The following is an 18,599-nucleotide window of genomic DNA, read 5'->3' as shown; positions in this document are numbered from 1 at the left end:
CCTGCCGGGCCGGGCGCCCCGCAGCCCGCGCAGCAGGGGCAGCGCAGCGAGCCGCGCCGCGGCGGCCATGCGGGCGGCGGCAGCGGGAGCAGCGGGGCCGGGCGGCTCCCCGCGCCGCCCTATACGGCGGGGCGGGCGGGGGCGGCGGGGGCGGTGCGCGGCGCGGCCCGCCTCGCCCGGGGCTCGGTGCCGGGCGGGAGCGCGGGGTTGTGAGCGCGGTGTGACCGCAGCCCTTGTGCGCGTTGCCCGCGGCCACGGCGGGGAGCTCGTTGACCCTCCCGAGGGGGCCGGGGAATCAGCCGGACCCCCGAAGACAGCCTGCGCCTTCCGAACACCGTCCGGGCATCGACCGGAGCGCTGGCAGCTGGCGCTGGCCCGAAACGCGGGCCGGTTCTGGCTCCGTCCCGGACCCGCAGTGTGATCTCTGCTAGCTGTTCTGCAGCGCTGCTGGTTTTTCTCCCGTCTGCCTGCGTGGAAGGCAGAACTCAGTAAGAGGCACTTCACAGGGTTCTGTCGCAGTGGAGCTTATGCGCAGGACATGGATTTTGGCCTCGGAATTGACGTATCCCTGGCAGCAGAGCCAAACATATGTTCATAAATAACAGCCACACAGTAAAGCACTGTCTGTGTGACCGAACCTCATAGTTCGGTTGGTTGGTTTTAGAATCGGGAGGGATTTTCCCCTGATGCGTATCTTGTGCACGAGGCAAGAGGAGTTTGCTTGGTGGTGGCTGTGATAGCCTTCCATTTGGTTGAGCGAAGGGAGATCTTTGCCTTCAAAGTGTGAAAAATTGGCCGTGGCTGCGCGTGGGACACTGGGCAAGGCAGGCCAGTGCTGTGAAGAGGGTTTGGGAATCTTCTGCAGTCCCTGCCTGGTGTGTCCTGCTCATGTGCTCAGGGCCAACAATAAGGATCACCAGATCAGAATTAGATTGACAGTATTCATCCAGCTCCATCCAGCAATTCCTCTCCCTTCTTCTCATTAAGTGTTCCTCCATCCTTCCTCTTGCAAAGTGAACAAATACGTCCTGATTTCTCTGTCTCATTTAGGTTCCAAGTCTTTTTAGACACGCACGGGTAGCTAACTGTATCCACGTGTGTCAGTCCCACTAAAATTAATACATAGTGTTTATGGATGTGTGAATGATGTAAGGCCGTATGACATTCACGGCCAAAAGTCATCCTTTCACTGTTTCAGTGAAGCACAGTTTATATTTATTTGTATTGCAACAGCATCAAAGTGTGCTCAGTGTTGTATAATCACCAAGAAAAAAAAAGTGACCCCAAAACCTCACCTTTAATAAACAAAAATAAAGCTGAGTTTCAGTTTCATCTTCCCACATATAGATGATTAGCCTATGGGGCGAATCCTGGTTACATATTAAACCAAGAATTATGCAGCAGTGACAAGGGTCCAGATTTCAGATATTCCCAGTCATCTGCAGCATTGCACATACATTGCACGTTCTCCATACAGGCACAAGATCTGCCTCAGGTCTCCTGAAAGCACCTGTGAGTTTTGCCCTCAGGAGCAGGACTGTACATGCCCCTGCCAGGATGCCCGTGGTGCCCAGCAGGCTGAGCAGGGGACATGTGAGTCACACGTTGACTATAGCTGACATGGGGGTCAGGCAATCGACTGCCTTGCTTGGGTGTCCACGGTGGGAGAGCTGGAAATGTGAGATTTCCTGACCCGTCCCTGGCTCCGATCTTCCTCCAGCCCTTCAAACCTTGTTGTGAAAAGCTGAGGGATGGGAGATGTTCTTGCATAACTAGACCTTCCTTTCCTCAAATGTCGGTTCTGGAATTGCGGTCACCGGTGGAAGGCACAATAACCTGCTCCTAGCAGCTTCTCTAATCTCCTCAAGGAGCGCGTTGGGCTTAGGCAGCCTTTACTGTATTCCCTCTGAGGCACATCCTTCTTTGCTGTTTTGTGGTGCCTCTGCTCAGAGACTCCAGAGATCTCGATTACCGCAGCACTGTTAAGACACCTAGCAACAGCTTAAATACCCTGCTCTGAAGTCCCGATGGGGAGGATGTGCTGAAGTAGTTAGAAACATCTTTGTAAGGTTCAGTGCATCGCATTTTGCATAGCGGCCAAAAAACTCAAGGTTAGCATTCACTGTAATCCCATTACCGGACAATACCAATTTGGCTCTGTCCCCCAGCTCTTCTCTCTTTCACTGACTTTCTCAGCAGCGGGTCAGTCGAGGCGAAGGAGCGCTTGGACTGTGCAGCGTTGGCGCTTCCACATCGAAGCAGAACATTGACTGCAAATTCCTCCTGGTAGAGAGAGACGTGCTGGTGTAACCCAACAAAGAGCGAGTGCAGCACTCTGGTTACGGAGGCTGTGAGGAGAAAGAAGCAACAATACCTAGTGTTTGTAAGGAAAGCACACACGACTTGTTTTTGGGGCTGATATTGGGATTATTGCTTGCTGAAGGGTTAGTTTTTCACGGGACGCTGCGTGAGCGGTGAAGTGACGGGGTGTAAGTCTGGCCGGCCGGGGGGGGGGGGGGGGGGGACGCCTTGTCCCCTTCACAAGAAGGTCCCAAGCCGAAGGCACCGGCCTTGCAGCCACCCCGAGATCCGGGCGCGGCGGGGAGGCCGCCCGAGCCCCCGAGCGCCGCGCTCCGGGCCGGCAGGGGTCGCTGCGCGGCGCGGCGGCGCTCTCGGCGCGGGGCGGCTCGTCGGCGCTGGCGGGCCGAGCGCGGACGTGGACGCGGAAGTGGCGGGCGGGGAGCCGCGCCGGGGCCGGGGCCGGAGCCGCGCCGCCCGCAGGGCCCCGTTGCGGCGCAGGGCGGCGAGGCGGCGGGCCGGGCCCGCGCGAGGCCATGGCGCGCGGCGGCGGCAAGGGCGTGAACCTGAAGGACAAGCTGGACGGCAACGAGCTGGACCTGAGCCTGTGCGACCTCAGCGAGGTGCCGGTCCGCGAGCTGGTGAGCGAGCGGCCGCCCGCGGCCCTGCCCGCCCTGCCCTGCCCTGCCCTGCCCGCCGCAGGCTGCGGCGAGCGGCTGCTGCGGGAGCCCCCAAAGCTGCGTCCGTGAGCAGCGCTTGTCACCGGGCTGCAGGCGTTTAAAACACCCGAGACGAGGCGGCTCGTGCTCGCTGAGCTGGGCGCACAGCATCAGCGGCTGCTCCGTTTCGGAAGGAGCAGTATCTTTAAAACCAGGATTTAAAATCAGAGTTTGATTAAGATAAAACGTAATCTCGGTGGTGACTGCTGCGGAATTCACAAACTGACGTGGAAGAAAGCGACTGAAACCAAACCAGCACAGTAGAACGTCATTGCTGTGCATGTGCGTATATATATATGTGCGTATATATATATGTGTTGATTTAGTTCTTTGTTTCTCTTTCAGGCTGCCCTCCCGAAAGCTACTATATTGGATTTGTCCTGTAATAACCTCATTTCTCTGCCGGTAAGATGCTAGAGAGCCTTTGCGGATGTGAGGCAAGTCTGTTAGGAAATATTTAGAACAAATAACGAGTCCTTCAACAGATTCAGTAGGAGGTTTGGAACTGGCACTTCTCTCATTCTTGAGTTGGCTGAATGACAATACCATCAATTAAGGGATGGTATTAATGGTAGTTTTTACTGGCAATAGGCGTAATGCAGTAAGAGAGGAAAGGTTTGTACTCGGTGAAGATTGTAGCATCTTCCCTGCCAAAGGATCCCTGCAATTTTACAGACCACTTTCACCAGCAATAGAGGCTCAGTTTTGTTTCAGATATACTGCTGCATATCACCTTGTCTAGGCAACAGGGGTGTCCCGCTGTTTTCTGCCTCTGTCTTCCAAGGCAGAGGAAGAGGGTGATTTTCCTCCACCACACAAGCAATTTTGTGTTAAGGATTGTGGCTTTATCGCATAAGGTGAAGGATATTTCAACATACTCCCAGCTAGGGTTTCTTTGTAAAGATGCTGCCAAACTGCTTCTACTTCTTTTGTGTGTCTGGGTTTTAGTCGGACTTCTGTAGTTTGATGCATCTGGTGAAACTGGATTTGAGTAAAAATCGGCTTCAACAACTGCCCTTGGACTTTGGCCGCCTGGTCAATCTGCAGCACCTGGACCTCCTGAACAACCGTTTAGTCACCCTGCCAGTCAGCTTTGCACAGCTCAAGGTAAAACCCATTTGCTAGGCAGTTACGTAAAGCCTTGGGAGGCAGTCCAGGGTCTTGTGATTCTTCTCAAGTTGTTTTCTCTGGTAAAGCATCAGTCCTGCTGGCTACCCCTTTCAAAATTCACCTGGGCTCTGCACCACAGCTCAGTGGAAATTACCTCATTTCTATGGAAGCAACTTCTGCCCAAGCTCTCTACTTGTCCTCTGTACCTGCTTCATTTATGTGAAAATTAAGTAGCTCTTTGCTACTGCTTTGTATCTCTTGAATAATCACAAGACTACTGTACTCTGTGTGTGTGTGCTCTTACAGCCTGCTGTTTATTGTTTCTTTCTGCAGAATCTGAAGTGGCTGGATCTGAAGGACAATCCCCTGGATCCTGTTCTCGCTAAAGTAGCGGGAGACTGTCTGGATGAGAAGCAGTGTAAACAGGCAGCTGTCAAGGTAAGGAGTCTGCTTGCTATTTTATTCTTTTTTCCATTCTTGGATTTGCTGGTTACTGCTTTTTCTCCCATTGCTTAGAAGGCTGGGCTGCTACTGCAGCAATTTGAAATTTCTTCAGTTAGTGAGGAGCTGGTTCACTGGTAAACACGCAGTGACTTCATTGCTTCCATGCCTGTAGTGAGCAAAGACTGAGCTAAGCAGGATTCTTTTTCATTAATGGAGTTAAGAGTATTAAATGCTGGTTGCCAGGAAAGTAGAGGGACATGTAGACGAAATAATCCATGTCCAGGCTTACACTCCAGAGTGCAAAAATCTCTTGCAAAGTTCTGGCAAACTATAAGCTCACATGAACAGTTGTTGCTGGGAGCTGTGGAGCAAGAATAGTTAAAGTCTGGGTCTGTGTTGCTGCCTTGTCATGCTATTACTTGAAAGAATTCATCTCATAAAAGAACAAGTGTTGCTCTGTATTAGCTAGCACCAATTTGCCTTGTCTGTTTTTAATGAAAATGTCTTTTTCTTAACTGCAAAGATTAAAACAGGAAAGTCAGAGAGTTCTTTTTGGAGCCACACCTGTAAGGCTAAGTCAGCTGTGTGCAAATTTATCGGATTAGCAATCCGTCACAGCTGACTGTCTTCCACCAGTCTTCAGCTCTGCTCTAACTGTTCTGTTTTGAAATGACTGTGCAAAGAACCTTCTGCATTCGTTCCATGTTGTTTTCTTGGACCTTGAAGGTACTGCAACATATGAGAGCTATCCAGTCCGAGCAGGATCGAGAAAGGCAACGGAAGCTCCAAGCAGAGCGAGGTAGGCGTAGAGAGCCCTCATGCGCTCTCTGCTGAGGACTGTTCCTGATCTCTTTTGATTATATACCCAAACATACTGATTGCCATCTAACAAATATCTGTGACTATCACAGTTCTGAGCACCCAAGGAGTACTTGGGAAGGAGGGAGAAAGATAGCTTGGGATAACTATGTGGTTTCTTGCCTGGAAAATAGTTAGATCCCTAGATGAAATGTGCTATAGGTTACATGTAAGAAGTATGAAGGAAGAACATAGGATTTATTTTAAGGGAAGCCTAAACCTGAGGGAGCAAGATGGAAGGTACGTAATGTTTTAGAAAAATAATCCAGGGTACTTATTTGATTGTTTCCCTGTTCCAAAGGGGAACAGGTAAGCATGTAACAGGAACAAGGCAATGACAACCCTTTAAATAAAGGGGAAAAAAACCTTGTATTAATCCTCAGAAATGGAGAAGAAACGTGAAGCAGAACAGCGAGCAAAGGAGGCTCAAGAGAGAGAACTGCGGAAGCGAGAGAAGGCAGAAGAAAAGGAACGCAGAAGACGAGAGTATGATGCTCTGAGAGCTGCAAAACAGGAGATGGAAAAGCAAACTAAAAAAGAAACTGTTCAGACTCGAAGTAAGTTGCATCCACAGTGGGTCCAGGTATACTGTAGAGACCATAATGTAATATTTTAATCTGTGACTTGAGCACAGCATAGGAAAAATAAGTGGAGGAGAAGGAACAAGACCACTGCCCTAGAGACTGCATCAACCTTCATCAGATTTTGATGGTGGGGGATGGTCAGAGTGGTGGGGAAACAGCACAGTAGTAGAACTTACTAGAAATCTAGCAGGTGGACAGCTGTAGGAGAGGAAGACATTTCAGCATCTTTGTTCCTGACAGATTGCTGAACTACAAGATTCAGAAAATTCTTCAGTTATTCCTAAGCAGAACTTCCCTCCATTCAGTTCTTTTTGAATGTACTGAGATATGTGTACAAAACCAGAACTTGTGTAACAGAGATGCCTTACATCCTGTTGCTGCCTGAGAAAATAAATCTGAAACTTTTGTCCTAGATGGATAGATCCTCTGCATCTATTTATTGACCAGTGTAAGGGATGAGAATTCATAACAAAAGACAGCTATAGCGCAAGCTATAGTATCTTACCTGAGCTTCTATTTTCTTAATATAGACTGTTCAAAGATATTTCTCATTCATTCCTCACACCTCTGTCATGGAATTGTTCTTGTTGCAGAGCCCTCCTCCAACGCTCGTCCACCTCAACCACCGAGGCGCAAGCACTCCTGGTCCCGGTCAGTGTTGAGGCTTCTGCTCTTCATGCTGCTGTGCATCCTCTGTACTTTGGCTGTCTGCAAGCTGACGGAGCTGCAACATCAACCTCTGTGCATCAGTGTGAACACTCTCTATGAGGACGTGGTAGCTGCTCTGCAGAACCACAAAAGCCTGCAAAATATGCTTCACCAGAACTCACAGCAGTGATTCTCCTGGATGGGCACTTGCTTTGTCAGCATCTCCTTCCACCATCTACGCAGCCAGAATTCCTATGGAATTGTGTTCTGATGAAACTGCTTTTAATCAGTCAGCATTGATCTGCTGGTCCACTCCGCACAGAGCAGAATTACTGTTCAGATCATCTTTGCTGTGCATGTTTCTCAGCTGGCCTGTAATTCCCATTGTTTGCCCACATTAACTTAAACTTGTTAACACTTCTTACCTCCAAGGGATTTTTACCTAGATCGTAATATACAGAAAGCTGCCAATTTACAGAAGTGTGTGGGGAAAAAACCAACAGCCTTTGGTTATCTACATAGCTATAGCTCTGTAAGGGAGGTAGAAGGTTTTTTTAATGCATATTCATTTCTTCCTGCCATTTCTATTCATGCTAAAATTGGTGATATGGCTGTATGGGGATAATATATGTAGGCCTACACCAGGACCAATGACAAGTTTGTAGGATGGCTGTGCATCCATATGTTGGAGTGAAGAAGCTGATGTACTATTGAAAGGAGCTGAAAATTTTCAATACAACAATTTTCGCAGCAATTTGTCTTGATTGGATGCTTATGTTGCTAATGTAGAACATGCTTACCTTGCTTCAACTTTAATTAGTTTTTTTTTTTTTTCAAGGAAACCACTATAAAACACTTTCTGCCTAAATACAGCAACCACTCACTTTAGCCAGCCAGTGCCAACAAGGCAGCTACAGCTTAAGAAGGACTTCTAATTCTATAGACTAGCTTTTTGTGTGTAAAAAGAGGCAGTCTGAGAGTGCAGAAAGACCGCGGGTGAGTGCCTGTTTCTGGCTTCTGGTTGTAGCAGCAGTACGCAACATTGGGTGGCACTGTTGCAGCATCACATACTAAGGCAGTCTGGTAGAAATGGGCTTCACCTTGGGATTCTTGGGGGCTGGGAAGTGTGGCCTTTTGTATCTAGAGCAGAAAACTCAGTTATATGACAAACAGTGGGCAAAGGCCTAGGAATTATTTACAGTTTATCTGTAGAGAAAAACACATAGAAGCTTTTCATAGCCTTGAAAGAATTGAGCTCTAAAACGAATTGAAAGTATTTGTACATCTAATGGTCTGAGTGCAGGTTTCAGAGAATAACCACACTACAGACTCCACCGAGACATGCAAACATTAGTCATCAGAATTGATCCTGATCGATTATTGCTGGTAAGAGCAGTGCCATGATTGAATAATCTATCATTTTATATCGAGGCCATCATAGAAGCAGTAAGCTTTCACCCTTGCATAGCCTAATAAGGCAGTGGCTCCTGGACTACCTTACAGAGAAAAGCAACAGCAAGAGTTTAAGATAAAGGGAAGGAATAGCTGTGCATCTCCTTGGCTTAGATGTATGTATTTCTTTGTAAGTTTCCCTGAAACAGTTGTAGTCTTTCTTTTTGGTATCTAATTTATCACATCCTTAAAACGGTTCTTGCTTATTATCCAGAAGTGTTTGAAAATATGGCAAACAACATTCAAAGCAACATTTCCTCTCGGCAGAAACGCTGTCTGGCAAGAATCTTCTGCTTTGTATGCCATCTAGGAGAGAGTGCTGCTTAAGTCAGCAAAGTTAGCAAATGCCAATCTAATAAGACTTAATTCAGGTCAAAAGCATGGCAAGGCAAAGATATCTGCTGAATGTGTGAAGCTAGCGTATCTGTTGGAGATTTTTTTTCATCTGACTTAGGACAATTCCAGTGGGGAAATTCCATGCATTGTATGCAGTTTAATTTACTCTCAGCACTCATCTCAGTAAGTACTTTTGTAGTGAAAGACCTCAGCTGTCCTTGTGAATGTACATAAGTGCTGATGGCTTCAGGGACAGTCAAGCATGTTCCCCAATCTAATTAAAAGAAAGATTTTTCTGCCAACTGTTTAGACCTCATAATTCCAGCCCATATAATCAGATTTCAAGACCCTCTATAGATTAAGCTGTCTGGAGACTGAATCAGGACAGTCTAAATTTATATCTGAAAATTAGTCTTACTCATTCCCATCTGCCACAGTGGAAAATAGAAACAAGGTTATTTCGTGAGATAAAGTTCTTCCATCTTACCATAGCAAAAGATGGGGCAGCAGCATGTTGCTTCTTGCATTAAGATTTTTCACACTGGAGAGCAAAGGTAATTACTTTCAGCTTAGGATACCAGTAGAAAATTCCCGTTTTGTTAGAAGACATATCTGTCTTTAGTAAAGACTGCATGTTAAGAAGTAATGAATGTTATTATATAAGACAATTTATTTACTAGGAAGAGAATGCAGCTTTTTACAAATAGAAAGGTACTATCAGTGCTATAGCCATATCAAAATCATGCTCCCACAGAAGATGTTCACATCTTTCTTGTGTAAACTCCAGCCAGTTAGCAATTTTATCCAACTTTCTTCTACCATGATAAAGACTAAGTGAGTTTTTAAGTCTTTAAACTAGGAGTCATGACTCCACTTGTTATTGAAATACTTCTCAGAAGGGAGATAAATATATAATCCAGGCAACGAGAAAAATCTTCATTCGCTTGGGTTATTCAGTAAAATCCAAACAGAGATCAGGATCGTGGGAAGTCATCTGCAGGTAGATTCGTCTGGAGAGTTCTGGTCCAATCCGTCGGGAGGTGGCTGTCACACCATCACCACGGTGCACAAGGATATTAGCTAGCATGTTTTCCCGCTCCTCCTCTGAGGAACATTTACGGTAGGCCTAAAAGCAGCACAAAGGAATGACGGTATCATCCATTTGCATCCATTGTTCAAAAAACCATCAAAGCTATGCACCTGTGACTGCTCTCTTTCACAGTTTGCACTCATTTTTCACCTGGTCTCTCTCCAGATTTCAAATGTGAGATTAGAGGCAGATGCAGAACACCTATTGCTTCATTAAAACAGAACAGACTCACTTAAGAATGCTAGGCATGCAGCTGCAATAGAAAGGAGTGAACACGTTAACTTGGGCTGTGTTACTGCAGTACAACGGGAGACTGTTGGCTTTTCTTACTGAAGGAAAACCCTTAAGCTCCTCAGTAACCTGCTCTGTAAAACCAAAGCAATGGGTGCAAATAAGTCAGTTTCTTCAGTACCTTATTAAACAGTTCATATGAAATTGATGTGTCAGAATTAATAGCAACTAAATGATTTCTTCCACTCCTTACATTAGTTGGCTGTATGCACCATGCTCAGTATTTGTAAGGTATCCTCACCTGATCCAGAAGCTGAGGAGAAGGGTATACAGACACGATAGCTTCAGCCATCTCGAAGCTGACCCGGTTAAATTGTTTTATCTGCCTTTTCCAAACTTCTAAGAGACCCTTTCCAGAATGATCCACCTTCACACCTCTGCACCACTCATTCTCCAAGCAGAAAGAGAATCCTGTGTTTTCCCGCTCTCGCCTATGGAGAACAAAGGATGGGAAGACTAATGAGACAATGAAGCTATGAAAAAAATCCCATTCTGGCATCTCTTGTCATGTGGCCAGAGAGACAAAGACAGAGAACCATTTCTCACTCTGCACTGTTACAGATACTGTTGGCATTGAAGTAAATGCTAAAAATGTGACCATATTTTCTCTACATACATTACCAATTTCCTTGTATAAAGGTGAAAAAGCCCAGACAACCTGGCCTGTTGAAAAAGGAAAAGAACCAGTCCCGTACTTGGAAGCAATCCTGATACAAACCAGTATGTATACAAAGTGGGAAAAAGAATTCACTTTCAGGCTGTCAAAGATAACAGAATGCTTTTACATGCCATTTTTAAAGACATCTTTTTTTCATGTCTGAGAAATAAAATACTACAGCTGCTGTGACAGGAATGCTAGGATTGTGTAAGACCACACAAGATGGCTTTCCAAGCTACCACTGCATACCATGCTGCTGTCTTTATCAATGGAAGCAGCCAAATGGTTCGTTCTCAGCAGTGTCTCTCTCAGTTACATACTGAAGAATAAAAACTGGTACCTTATTTGCATTCCCTTCCCACTCCTGAATGCAGACTCAGAACAGGACCTTTACTTGACATAAAGCGAGAGTCCAACTTGAAATCACGGTCTGTCCTCAACCCTCCCCAGACATGACATCAGTTTCTAAGAACTAACCCTATTTTGAAGAAGTGGCATCAACAATTGTTCTGCACTGCCTGCTCCTTTAAAATGCATTATACTGTGTTGCATTTCAGTACAGCTGTATACCTGTTATTCCCTCCCAGTAATCTTGAAAGTAAAGCCTCTCCCAAGAAGATATTAAAAAAATCTCATCTGCTTACTCACTTGTATGGTGCTTCAGCTACCGCTTTAGTGAACATACTGACAAACTCTCCAAGCTCCTCCCAGGTCTCAGCAAATCTGACTTGGACTTGTGTGTGCAGCTGCAGAACCACTAGTGCCTGTAAACAACAGCGGAAACAATAAATGGAACAATTCATCCTCTTACCCCATCAAACTCTGCTCTTGCCTGAAACAAAAAAGGGTTCATCACATCTGCTACAGGACAAGACCACCCACCCTCTCCCTCTTATGTGAGCGGCTAGCTTGAGGCATTCGGGCGTGTAGGGGCAGCGTGTCTCCGGCTTGCGGAATAGCAGTTTAGCGCCACTTCAGCTGGCTTAGCTCTGCAGTGGAAGGCTCTTGTCACATGCCAGCCACCATTCCAGGACAGTGCTGATTTGCACGTTTAACCAGGGGGCTATGAAGCGAGAGATGTTAACTCGGAGATTCATATTTTACTGTCGGGAATGAAGATGAATGAGGTATGTCAATCCCTGGGAGAGCAGATATGTAACTGAACAGTGGGGAACTAAATCCAAAGAGCTCTATCCACAGACTAAAAAAAGTTGAATTCCCCCATCCAAGAAAAAGCATGATTGGGTCAAATGCTCAATCAATGGCAGACAGGAACAGAGACAACTGCTGCATGCCTGTTCTAAAGGTACTCACTTCTTCCACATCCACTCTGGACACATCTGGGCCAGAATCCTTAGCTTTCTTTTTTCTCCTTTTTCCCTCTTCCTCTGCTTGGTCTCCATTCACTACTTCCTGTTGCAGTCTCTTTTTTGACTGAGCTCTGAGAGACCTAAGAAAAGGAAGATAAGATCAGGAGTTCATGTCAGCACAAACAGCACTGAAGACCAGGCTGCTGTGGAGTGCCTAACAATTCAGTACCAACACCCCTACTAGGAGATGCCACATAGAAGAAACCATCAAGGACTATTAAATACAAAAAACATTACATCTGATTATGAAAATTCCTCAGCAGCAAATTTTTGGGAACTAGGAAAGTGTTCAAAGAAAGTATGCTACACTTTCTGCCTCTTCTCACACTCTACCCTAGATATTTGGTGTTGGTCACTCATGGTGATGGACCTTTGTTTCCGTTCTTATGTAACAAATAGTAGAGTAGTTCTAGGTAGAAATACATTTTACGTTCCAGTCTTTGCTAGAAGGAATTAATGTAAATACCTATGATATTTTTCAATGCCAGAGACAACATAAAAACCTTTGCAGGGAAAAAAGCCTAACCTGAAGTACTTTTCTACTTCAACTACTGCCAGTGCCAGAATCTTCCCAGGCATTTTCTCCATCACACGAGCAACAAAGCTCTGCAACGTTTCCTTCTGTCCTTCTATGCAGCCCTGGACTTCCTGCAAAGATCAACAGAAAAAAAAGAGTTAAACAATCCGAGTTATACAGGGCAGCCCAGCTCTAGGACAGAACCACCTATGGCCCCAGTTCTGCAACTGGATCTTTGCAGAGGAAAAGGTCTGTCACGTATCTCCTCCTGCAGGACTAAGGTTTAGTTTCCCACTCCGGAAGGACACCGAGCCTGCCGATAAGCAAAGAAGCTTGTGTGTGTCTCAAGCCTCTTTCCAACAGAGCAGAAAGGGAGATTCTATTCATGTCAATTTGAAAAGACTGTCAGTGCTGGATATTTATAGAATTTTGAATTAGGATTTTTCTTTTTGGACTGAGCTCTGGATTCTATCCTTCTCAGTATCAGATCTGTGTACTGATATTGATATCTGTGAAGCTGATATTCTCGAAAAACAAATTTAATTTGAGAACAGGCATGAGCTCAGAAACGCATACCTGTCTCATTAACAAAAGTACATAAAGTAGTGTTTATACAGGCTGTATATTGGTTGTACACACACAATACCTGATCCAGTATAAAGCTACCACTCTTGATCTGTCAATATCTACTAGGCCAATGTTACCTCCTCAAAAATCCATGAAAAATTGTAATTAGAAGAGACAGCTTGTACCAGATAATAGCTTTGCATTATAGGACCTTGTTTTTGATCCAGTACTGGCTTCTAGAACCAGATTTTTAGTTTACTGGAACCATCACTTCCTTCCCACATTAAAACCTTCCTGCCATGAAAAGAGATGACAAATGCCACCCTTTCAGCAAGGCATATTCAGAGAGTACATAAAAAGTCATAAGCAGTCTCACTTGTTTGTAGTTGCAAACCATGAACAAAAACTCCTCCAAGCGAAGCAGAACCAGGACATGTGGTTCTTCTGTCCATCCACTTTCTTCTTCAATCTGCTCAGATACGAAAACAAAAAAACAGACCAATAGTCTGTGCATAACAGATCACTCAAACTGGTCCTCCCACTGAGAGCTCTGAGGTAGGAAGAAGTTTGGAAGACAGGTAATTGGGTTGCTAATGACTACTACTATCTAATGCAAATAGGAGAGGAAGAAAAAGGCAAGAATATCAAGATTTTGCTCCCACACCTGAGATGACACAGTCCTTCTCCTCCAAGTGATGCTGCAGGGAACAACCTGACTCTCAATCACACAGGAATAATTCCCAGACTGCAAAGCACTGAGCACCTGTCCACCACCTTCCACCTGTAAGAGAACTGAAATTGGTGCATGGGTCAGGCTTCCTAGCACAAGCTGATAATTAATATAAGGCAGATGCAGGATGTGAGGAACAGTACCTGGATCCAATACCACTGTTATGTATTTCTGGCACTCCCCTGGCCGCTGAGCTTTCAACATCTTGGCAAGGGCCTTCTTCCTTTCTTTTTCCTGCTCCTGCTGCCTCTTCCGTGCTTCACGCTCCTTCCTCCTCTGCCATGCAGCCTGAGAGACTGTCTCCCTTTCCTTCTGACTATATTTTGACTTCTTTGGAGGGAGAGATGTTTCCAGACCTGCTTCTTTTCCCAAGGACCTGCTGCTTTGGGCTGCAGAATCAGACAAACAGTCTGGCAGTGGGCACAAAGGTGGTGTCCCAGAACGGCACAGGTCATCGTTTTGGCTACTATAAGACACTTCTCCAGACAGTGCCGGGGTGCTCGGGACCTCGAAGGCCTTTGGAAGAGACTGTCCTCTGCTGTCAAGAGCCAACTGGTCAGTGCTCTGGCAGAGCCCAGTTCGCCCAGCTCTGCTGTCCGGCTGGGGGCCCTCGGAAGGCACAACGCCTGTTTTGCAGAGTCCGCTGCTGTGCAGTTTCCCCTTTAGCCTCTCCAACAGGGGGGCGATCTCTACCTCACTCTCGCTGTCACTGCTCAGCACCACAACATCCTCCGCGGCCTGGCTGCCCGGGGCCCCCCTCCGCCTGGGGGAAGGCGGTGAGAAGCGCTCGGAGGCCGGGCTCCAGGCCACCGCGGCCCGCTGCGCCGCCGGGGGCGGCTGCAGCAGGAAGGCGAAGGTGGGCAGCACCTCGTCGTCGCTCTCCGCCGCCATCCTCAGCGCCCTCCCCCGGTGCGGGGGGCGGGAGGGTAGCGAGAGCCCAGGCGTCCCAGTAACGGTCGCGCGCCGCTGAGGGGACAGCGCGCGGATGGCGGTTGGACAAACGCTGGCGCGCGCGCGAGGGGCGGTTGGTCCGAACGCGCGCGCACGCGCGCGTTCGGACCAACCGCCACCCGCGCGCGCCGGAAGCGGAGGTGACGCAGTGTCGGGAGAAAATGGCGGCGCTGAGGCAGCTGCGTGAGTGAGGGGCTGAGGCGGCCGCGGGCGGGAACCTGGGCCCGGGCGGGGAGGGGTTTTCGCGAGGGAGGCCCGTTCTCGCCGGTCCTGAGGCCTCCCGTGCCACGGGAAGGACGTCAGGGCCGGGTCTCTGCGCCCCGTCACGGAGTAATCCAGGGAGCTCAGGGACTGAGGACCTCGGGAGGCCTCTGGTCTGCCCTGCTCCAAGGAAGGGCAGCTCCGAGCTCGGGCCGCGTCGCTCAGGGCTTTATCCGTTCTGCCTCAAAACCCCTCCAAGGACGGAGACTCGCACAGGCTCCCTAGGCAGCTTGTTCCGCTGCTTGACTGTCCTCAAGGGGAAAAAAAAGTCAATTTTGGAAAAAAACTGTTTGCATACCCTACATAGAGATCAAACAGCAAGGCAGGGCACTCTGTCCCTGTGCAGTGCAATAGCTAGGAGGCCTAAAAATCCCTTTTGTTATCCAGAAGTGTTACAGTCAGGAATATTGCCATGATTTCTGTGTGGAGGTCAGCGTTTCGAAGTTCCAGCATTGATTCCAGTGTGATTTCTATCAAATTGCAAATTCTATCTCTTGGTATTTCACTCTATAGACTGCTTTCCCCCCGTGTTTGATGCATTGAGGTTTACTTTTTGTTTGCCAGTTTTTTCATACAACACAAAATATAACTTTGGAGTCAACTGCAGTTCTTTTCTGGGATAAAAGTTAACTAGATTCTAAGTTAGTAGAATTTGTGTATATGAAACTTTGTAAACCCCGTCATCTTTTCTCATTTCTCTGTAGTTTGTTCAATCTCAGCTCCTTTTTTGTACTTAATATCAAGCATTGAAGTTAACTGTTCTTTGTAGAGCTGCTTCCTTCCTCTCTATGATATTTTAGCTCACTGAGTATGTGTGATAATTTAATTAAGATGAAATTAACTCAGTGCTTCTACTTTGAATAAGGAAACAATGTTATGATAGCTACTTCTTTACTAACCTGCTGCTGAAGAGGTTAAATAGAGGGATTTAGAAAAAAATTGGGTATGGCTGCTGACTGCACAAAAAAAAGAACTAAAGAGATTTGTAAAAAGAAGTAACTTTATCTCAGTCATTTTTTTTACAGAGAGAAGTTCACTGAAGGGTCAGCTTTCTTGATAAGAAAATCAGTGTATTTACTCAAAGTGCCTTTTCTTTTTTTTTAGAACAAACTTTGTGGTATGAATGATATTTTGTGTTCCAGAGACATCAGTCACTGTAATAACTGCTTTCTTTTTCCTTGACTTGTTCTCATTGTAACTCAAGGAGCTGCATAAAATGCTTAAATTATTTTTTGTTCAGGGTAGTAATTATATCTATGCTTATATACTTTCTTGATTGGGAGTCTTAACATTTTGTAGTCTTACAGATTAGACTATTTAAATAAATCCAATTCAATTGAAGGGGAGACCAAAACACAGATCACAATTTGTCTTTTCTCAAAGCTATATAAGACCAATCCATAGCAACCAGTAACTTCAGTAGCTCATAGATTTACAAGGCATTACTGAAATATGAATTTGTATACGTCCTTTAACATCATTGCTGAGAGTCTTATTCTCCCCTGAGTAGCAGCAGTTCTTGAGATGTGGCCTATTTGCAGAAGATTTAGTCCACGGTGGTCTAACCATAATTTAACTTGGCAGTAGTATTTTTCCTCAGGGCTTTCTTTTGCCTTTAGCTTTAAAATTTATATTGACTGATAGTCTTTTTTTCAAGTTTAAAAGAAGAGCTGAGATTTTTTTTTGTTGTTGTTCTCATTCCAAATCTAGTTCTAGCTGCTCCGCGAACAAGCCTGGTTGCCGTGAGATGTGCTTCTAAGAAAGCTGGGGGCAGCTCAAAAAATTTAGGTGGCCGCAGCCCTGGGAAACGCTATGGAGCAAAAAAAGTAGATGGTAAGTAAAGGCATCTCTTTAGTGGTCTTATGTGTGTTGCAGTGGTTCTCCACAGTTATCCCGTTACGGGTGTTAGATGTGTAACTGCTGAGCATTTCAGGAGGAGGTGGCCAGGGCTCTTTTTTGAGAGAAAGGACGCAGGAGGTTCAGCAGCATCTCACCATCAACAGTCACACCAGTCACCAGCAGGAGGGCAGGGCGAGTCAGCCTCCCTCTCCCATGGGCCTCCACGCAGCCAGCTGAAATTGCCTATAGAAAACATACTTTGATTCTAACTTTACCTGTCTCTGGAGGGTCTGGGAGGAGGGGTACGCTGTGGGGCACCTGAAACTCAAATGCACTTTCACCCCATGCTGCTTTCAAAAGCTGGGCATTTTAGATGTTTACAAAGGGGAGAATTATGAGGCTTAGCAGAAGCCAAAGTACAGATCTGTGCAGCTGAGTGCTTAATAATTAGTAGGTTTGCTGAAGAAAACAAATCAATATAAACGGTAATAAAACAAATGCCTTTAGCAAACAGAAAATGCACTGTGCCCTGCAAGTAGTCTTTTCAAGGATTAGAATTGCTTTTTGCCATTGTGCATCAATTGCCCTCTGTTTCTTGCCAATAGCATTTTTGTTTAGATGCTTTTAGAATTTGAAGTAATTTTTCCTTACGAAATCTCACAGAAAGCTGGTTTTGTAAGTCCTAGAACTGTTTGTATTCTGACAGCTCCAGGGCTTGAGGGACTTCCATTCCTCTGCAATCTGACTGTGTAACTCTGTTGCAGGTACATTTGTGCATGCAGGCAACATTTTGGCTACACAGCGGTTGATACGCTGGCATCCAGGGGCTCACGTAAGTTGTTTTTCCATCTCTTCCTCAGTTCTTAAGAGAACAGCAGCCCACAACAGGGTCCCGTAGTCAATGCCTCTTCTCTTACAAGCTGTTTCTTAATTTCCTCCCCAATATTCCATAGAACCCTGAAATTTGGTTTCATTACCCGCTATTTCTTAGTCACAAAGCTTGCTTAGAATCGTATCTCTGCCCATGTGAATTGGGAAAGGACTGAGAGTTATGAATATCCTGAAAGACTTCTGTAACCTAATTGGGCTCTTGTACTTCAGCGTGGAATTAGTATCTCCTCCCTTGTAATGAAAAACATTACATACTGTTTGCTGGAAGCAAGTAAGGTGGTTTTCTTTTATTCTAAAATACAAAGCAGCGGCTGCTTTTGAAGCCAGGATGTCAAGCAAGGCAAACCAATGATCAGATCTGCTTTAGTGGTGTGCTTCCAGCCTGTCCTTTCTAACAGTGTGCTTGTCCTCTTCCAGGTGGGGATAGGCCGCAACAAGACACTTTACGCTCTGGAGGACGGGATTGTGAGATACACCAAAGAGGTGTACATACCTCCGCCCCGCAGTAGCGAGAGCAGGGAGGTGATCTGTCAACTACCTAAAGGAGCAGTTCTTTACAAAACCTTCATCAGCGTTATCCCTACCACAGAAGTAGGGAGCTTCAAACTGGTCAACATGCTTTGAGCTTCCTACATCATGTAGGAGCAGCAGGTGGGGAGGAGCTTCTGGGACAGATAACTATAGCTGGTCTGGCATCCTAGGACACTACATGCCTGGAAGAACATTCTAGCTCTGAAGATACTTGCGTAGGACTCTTTTCTTGCTTCTAAAGCACACATGGTTGGTATTTGGGCACTGGAATCACCTGCTGGCATTTATAAGAGAGTTTAATAAATGCTGTGGGTTTTTTGAGTGTCTTGACTGTTCACAGAGTATATGTTGCTTATGCTCATTTATGCGGCTGTCTTTCTCTGGCGAACCTGTTCCACTGTTGCCTTGGATTAGTTAACTTCAGAATCACTCTTACATCAGTTCTTTTCCTGCT

General features: G+C 46.2%; 4 protein-coding genes across 4 annotated transcripts in view; 2 read left to right on the top strand and 2 right to left on the bottom strand.

The window, feature by feature from the left end:
- ACSF2 (acyl-CoA synthetase family member 2) overlaps positions 1-133 on the bottom strand; it is a 40,800-nt gene extending 40,667 nt beyond the window's left edge. The window contains exon 1 of the mRNA XM_026099036.2: positions 2-133. Coding sequence (XP_025954821.2) covers positions 2-69 — 68 coding nt within the window. The 5' untranslated portion in view covers positions 70-133. The remainder of the gene's footprint in view (position 1) is intronic.
- A 2,552-nt stretch (positions 134-2,685) lies between these two features.
- On the top strand, positions 2,686-7,415 carry LRRC59 (leucine rich repeat containing 59). The gene is made up of 7 exons (XM_026099057.2): positions 2,686-2,939; positions 3,363-3,422; positions 3,966-4,124; positions 4,461-4,565; positions 5,298-5,370; positions 5,813-5,986; positions 6,607-7,415. Exons 1-7 carry the CDS (start codon positions 2,835-2,837, stop codon positions 6,849-6,851), a joined length of 921 nt encoding a protein of 306 aa, XP_025954842.1. The 5' UTR covers positions 2,686-2,834; the 3' UTR covers positions 6,852-7,415.
- A 1,680-nt stretch (positions 7,416-9,095) lies between these two features.
- On the bottom strand, positions 9,096-14,720 carry EME1 (essential meiotic structure-specific endonuclease 1). Its single transcript, XM_026099056.2, has 8 exons — positions 13,816-14,720; positions 13,607-13,734; positions 13,319-13,411; positions 12,385-12,506; positions 11,803-11,938; positions 11,137-11,252; positions 10,072-10,261; positions 9,096-9,575 (listed from the first exon to the last, which is right to left on the bottom strand). Exons 1-8 carry the CDS (start codon positions 14,561-14,563, stop codon positions 9,399-9,401), a joined length of 1,710 nt encoding a protein of 569 aa, XP_025954841.2. The 5' UTR covers positions 14,564-14,720; the 3' UTR covers positions 9,096-9,398.
- Positions 14,721-14,722: 2 nt separating this feature from the next.
- Positions 14,723-18,480, top strand: MRPL27 (mitochondrial ribosomal protein L27). Its single transcript, XM_026099114.2, has 4 exons — positions 14,723-14,806; positions 16,595-16,717; positions 17,488-17,555; positions 18,032-18,480. The coding sequence occupies exons 1-4, from the start codon at positions 14,785-14,787 to the stop codon at positions 18,236-18,238; spliced, it is 420 nt and encodes a 139-aa protein (XP_025954899.2). The 5' UTR covers positions 14,723-14,784; the 3' UTR covers positions 18,239-18,480.
- The last annotated feature ends 119 nt before the right edge of the window (positions 18,481-18,599 follow it).

This window comes from Dromaius novaehollandiae, chromosome 18 (assembly GCF_036370855.1).
Source record: "Dromaius novaehollandiae isolate bDroNov1 chromosome 18, bDroNov1.hap1, whole genome shotgun sequence".
Taxonomy (NCBI): domain Eukaryota; kingdom Metazoa; phylum Chordata; class Aves; order Casuariiformes; family Dromaiidae; genus Dromaius; species Dromaius novaehollandiae.
The sequence above is the reverse complement of the archived record's forward strand: the minus strand, read 5'-3'. Positions and strand labels throughout refer to the sequence as shown.

What these genes read in the sequence shown, in the direction of transcription:
- LRRC59 (XM_026099057.2), top strand. Translation starts at nt 2,835, where the DNA reads ATGGCGCGCGGCGGCGGCAAGGGCGTGAACCTGAAGGACAAGCTGGAC. An exon ending in TCAGCTTTGCACAGCTCAAG is followed by an intron (nt 4,125 to 4,460) that starts GTAAAACCCATT and finishes TTCTTTCTGCAG; the next exon opens with AATCTGAAGTGGCTGGATCT. An exon ending in GAAGCTCCAAGCAGAGCGAG is followed by an intron (nt 5,371 to 5,812) that starts GTAGGCGTAGAG and finishes ATTAATCCTCAG; the next exon opens with AAATGGAGAAGAAACGTGAA.
- MRPL27 (XM_026099114.2), top strand. Translation starts at nt 14,785, where the DNA reads ATGGCGGCGCTGAGGCAGCTGC. An exon ending in GGCGGCGCTGAGGCAGCTGC is followed by an intron (nt 14,807 to 16,594) that starts GTGAGTGAGGGG and finishes TTCCAAATCTAG; the next exon opens with TTCTAGCTGCTCCGCGAACA. An exon ending in GCTGGCATCCAGGGGCTCAC is followed by an intron (nt 17,556 to 18,031) that starts GTAAGTTGTTTT and finishes GTCCTCTTCCAG; the next exon opens with GTGGGGATAGGCCGCAACAA.
- EME1 (XM_026099056.2), bottom strand. Translation starts at nt 14,563, where the DNA reads ATGGCGGCGGAGAGCGACGACGAGGTGCTGCCCACCTTCGCCTTCCTG. An exon ending in CCAGAGTGGATGTGGAAGAA is followed by an intron (nt 11,253 to 11,802) that starts GTGAGTACCTTT and finishes TGTTGTTTACAG; the next exon opens with GCACTAGTGGTTCTGCAGCT. An exon ending in CTCCTCAGCTTCTGGATCAG is followed by an intron (nt 9,576 to 10,071) that starts GTGAGGATACCT and finishes TGCTGCTTTTAG; the next exon opens with GCCTACCGTAAATGTTCCTC.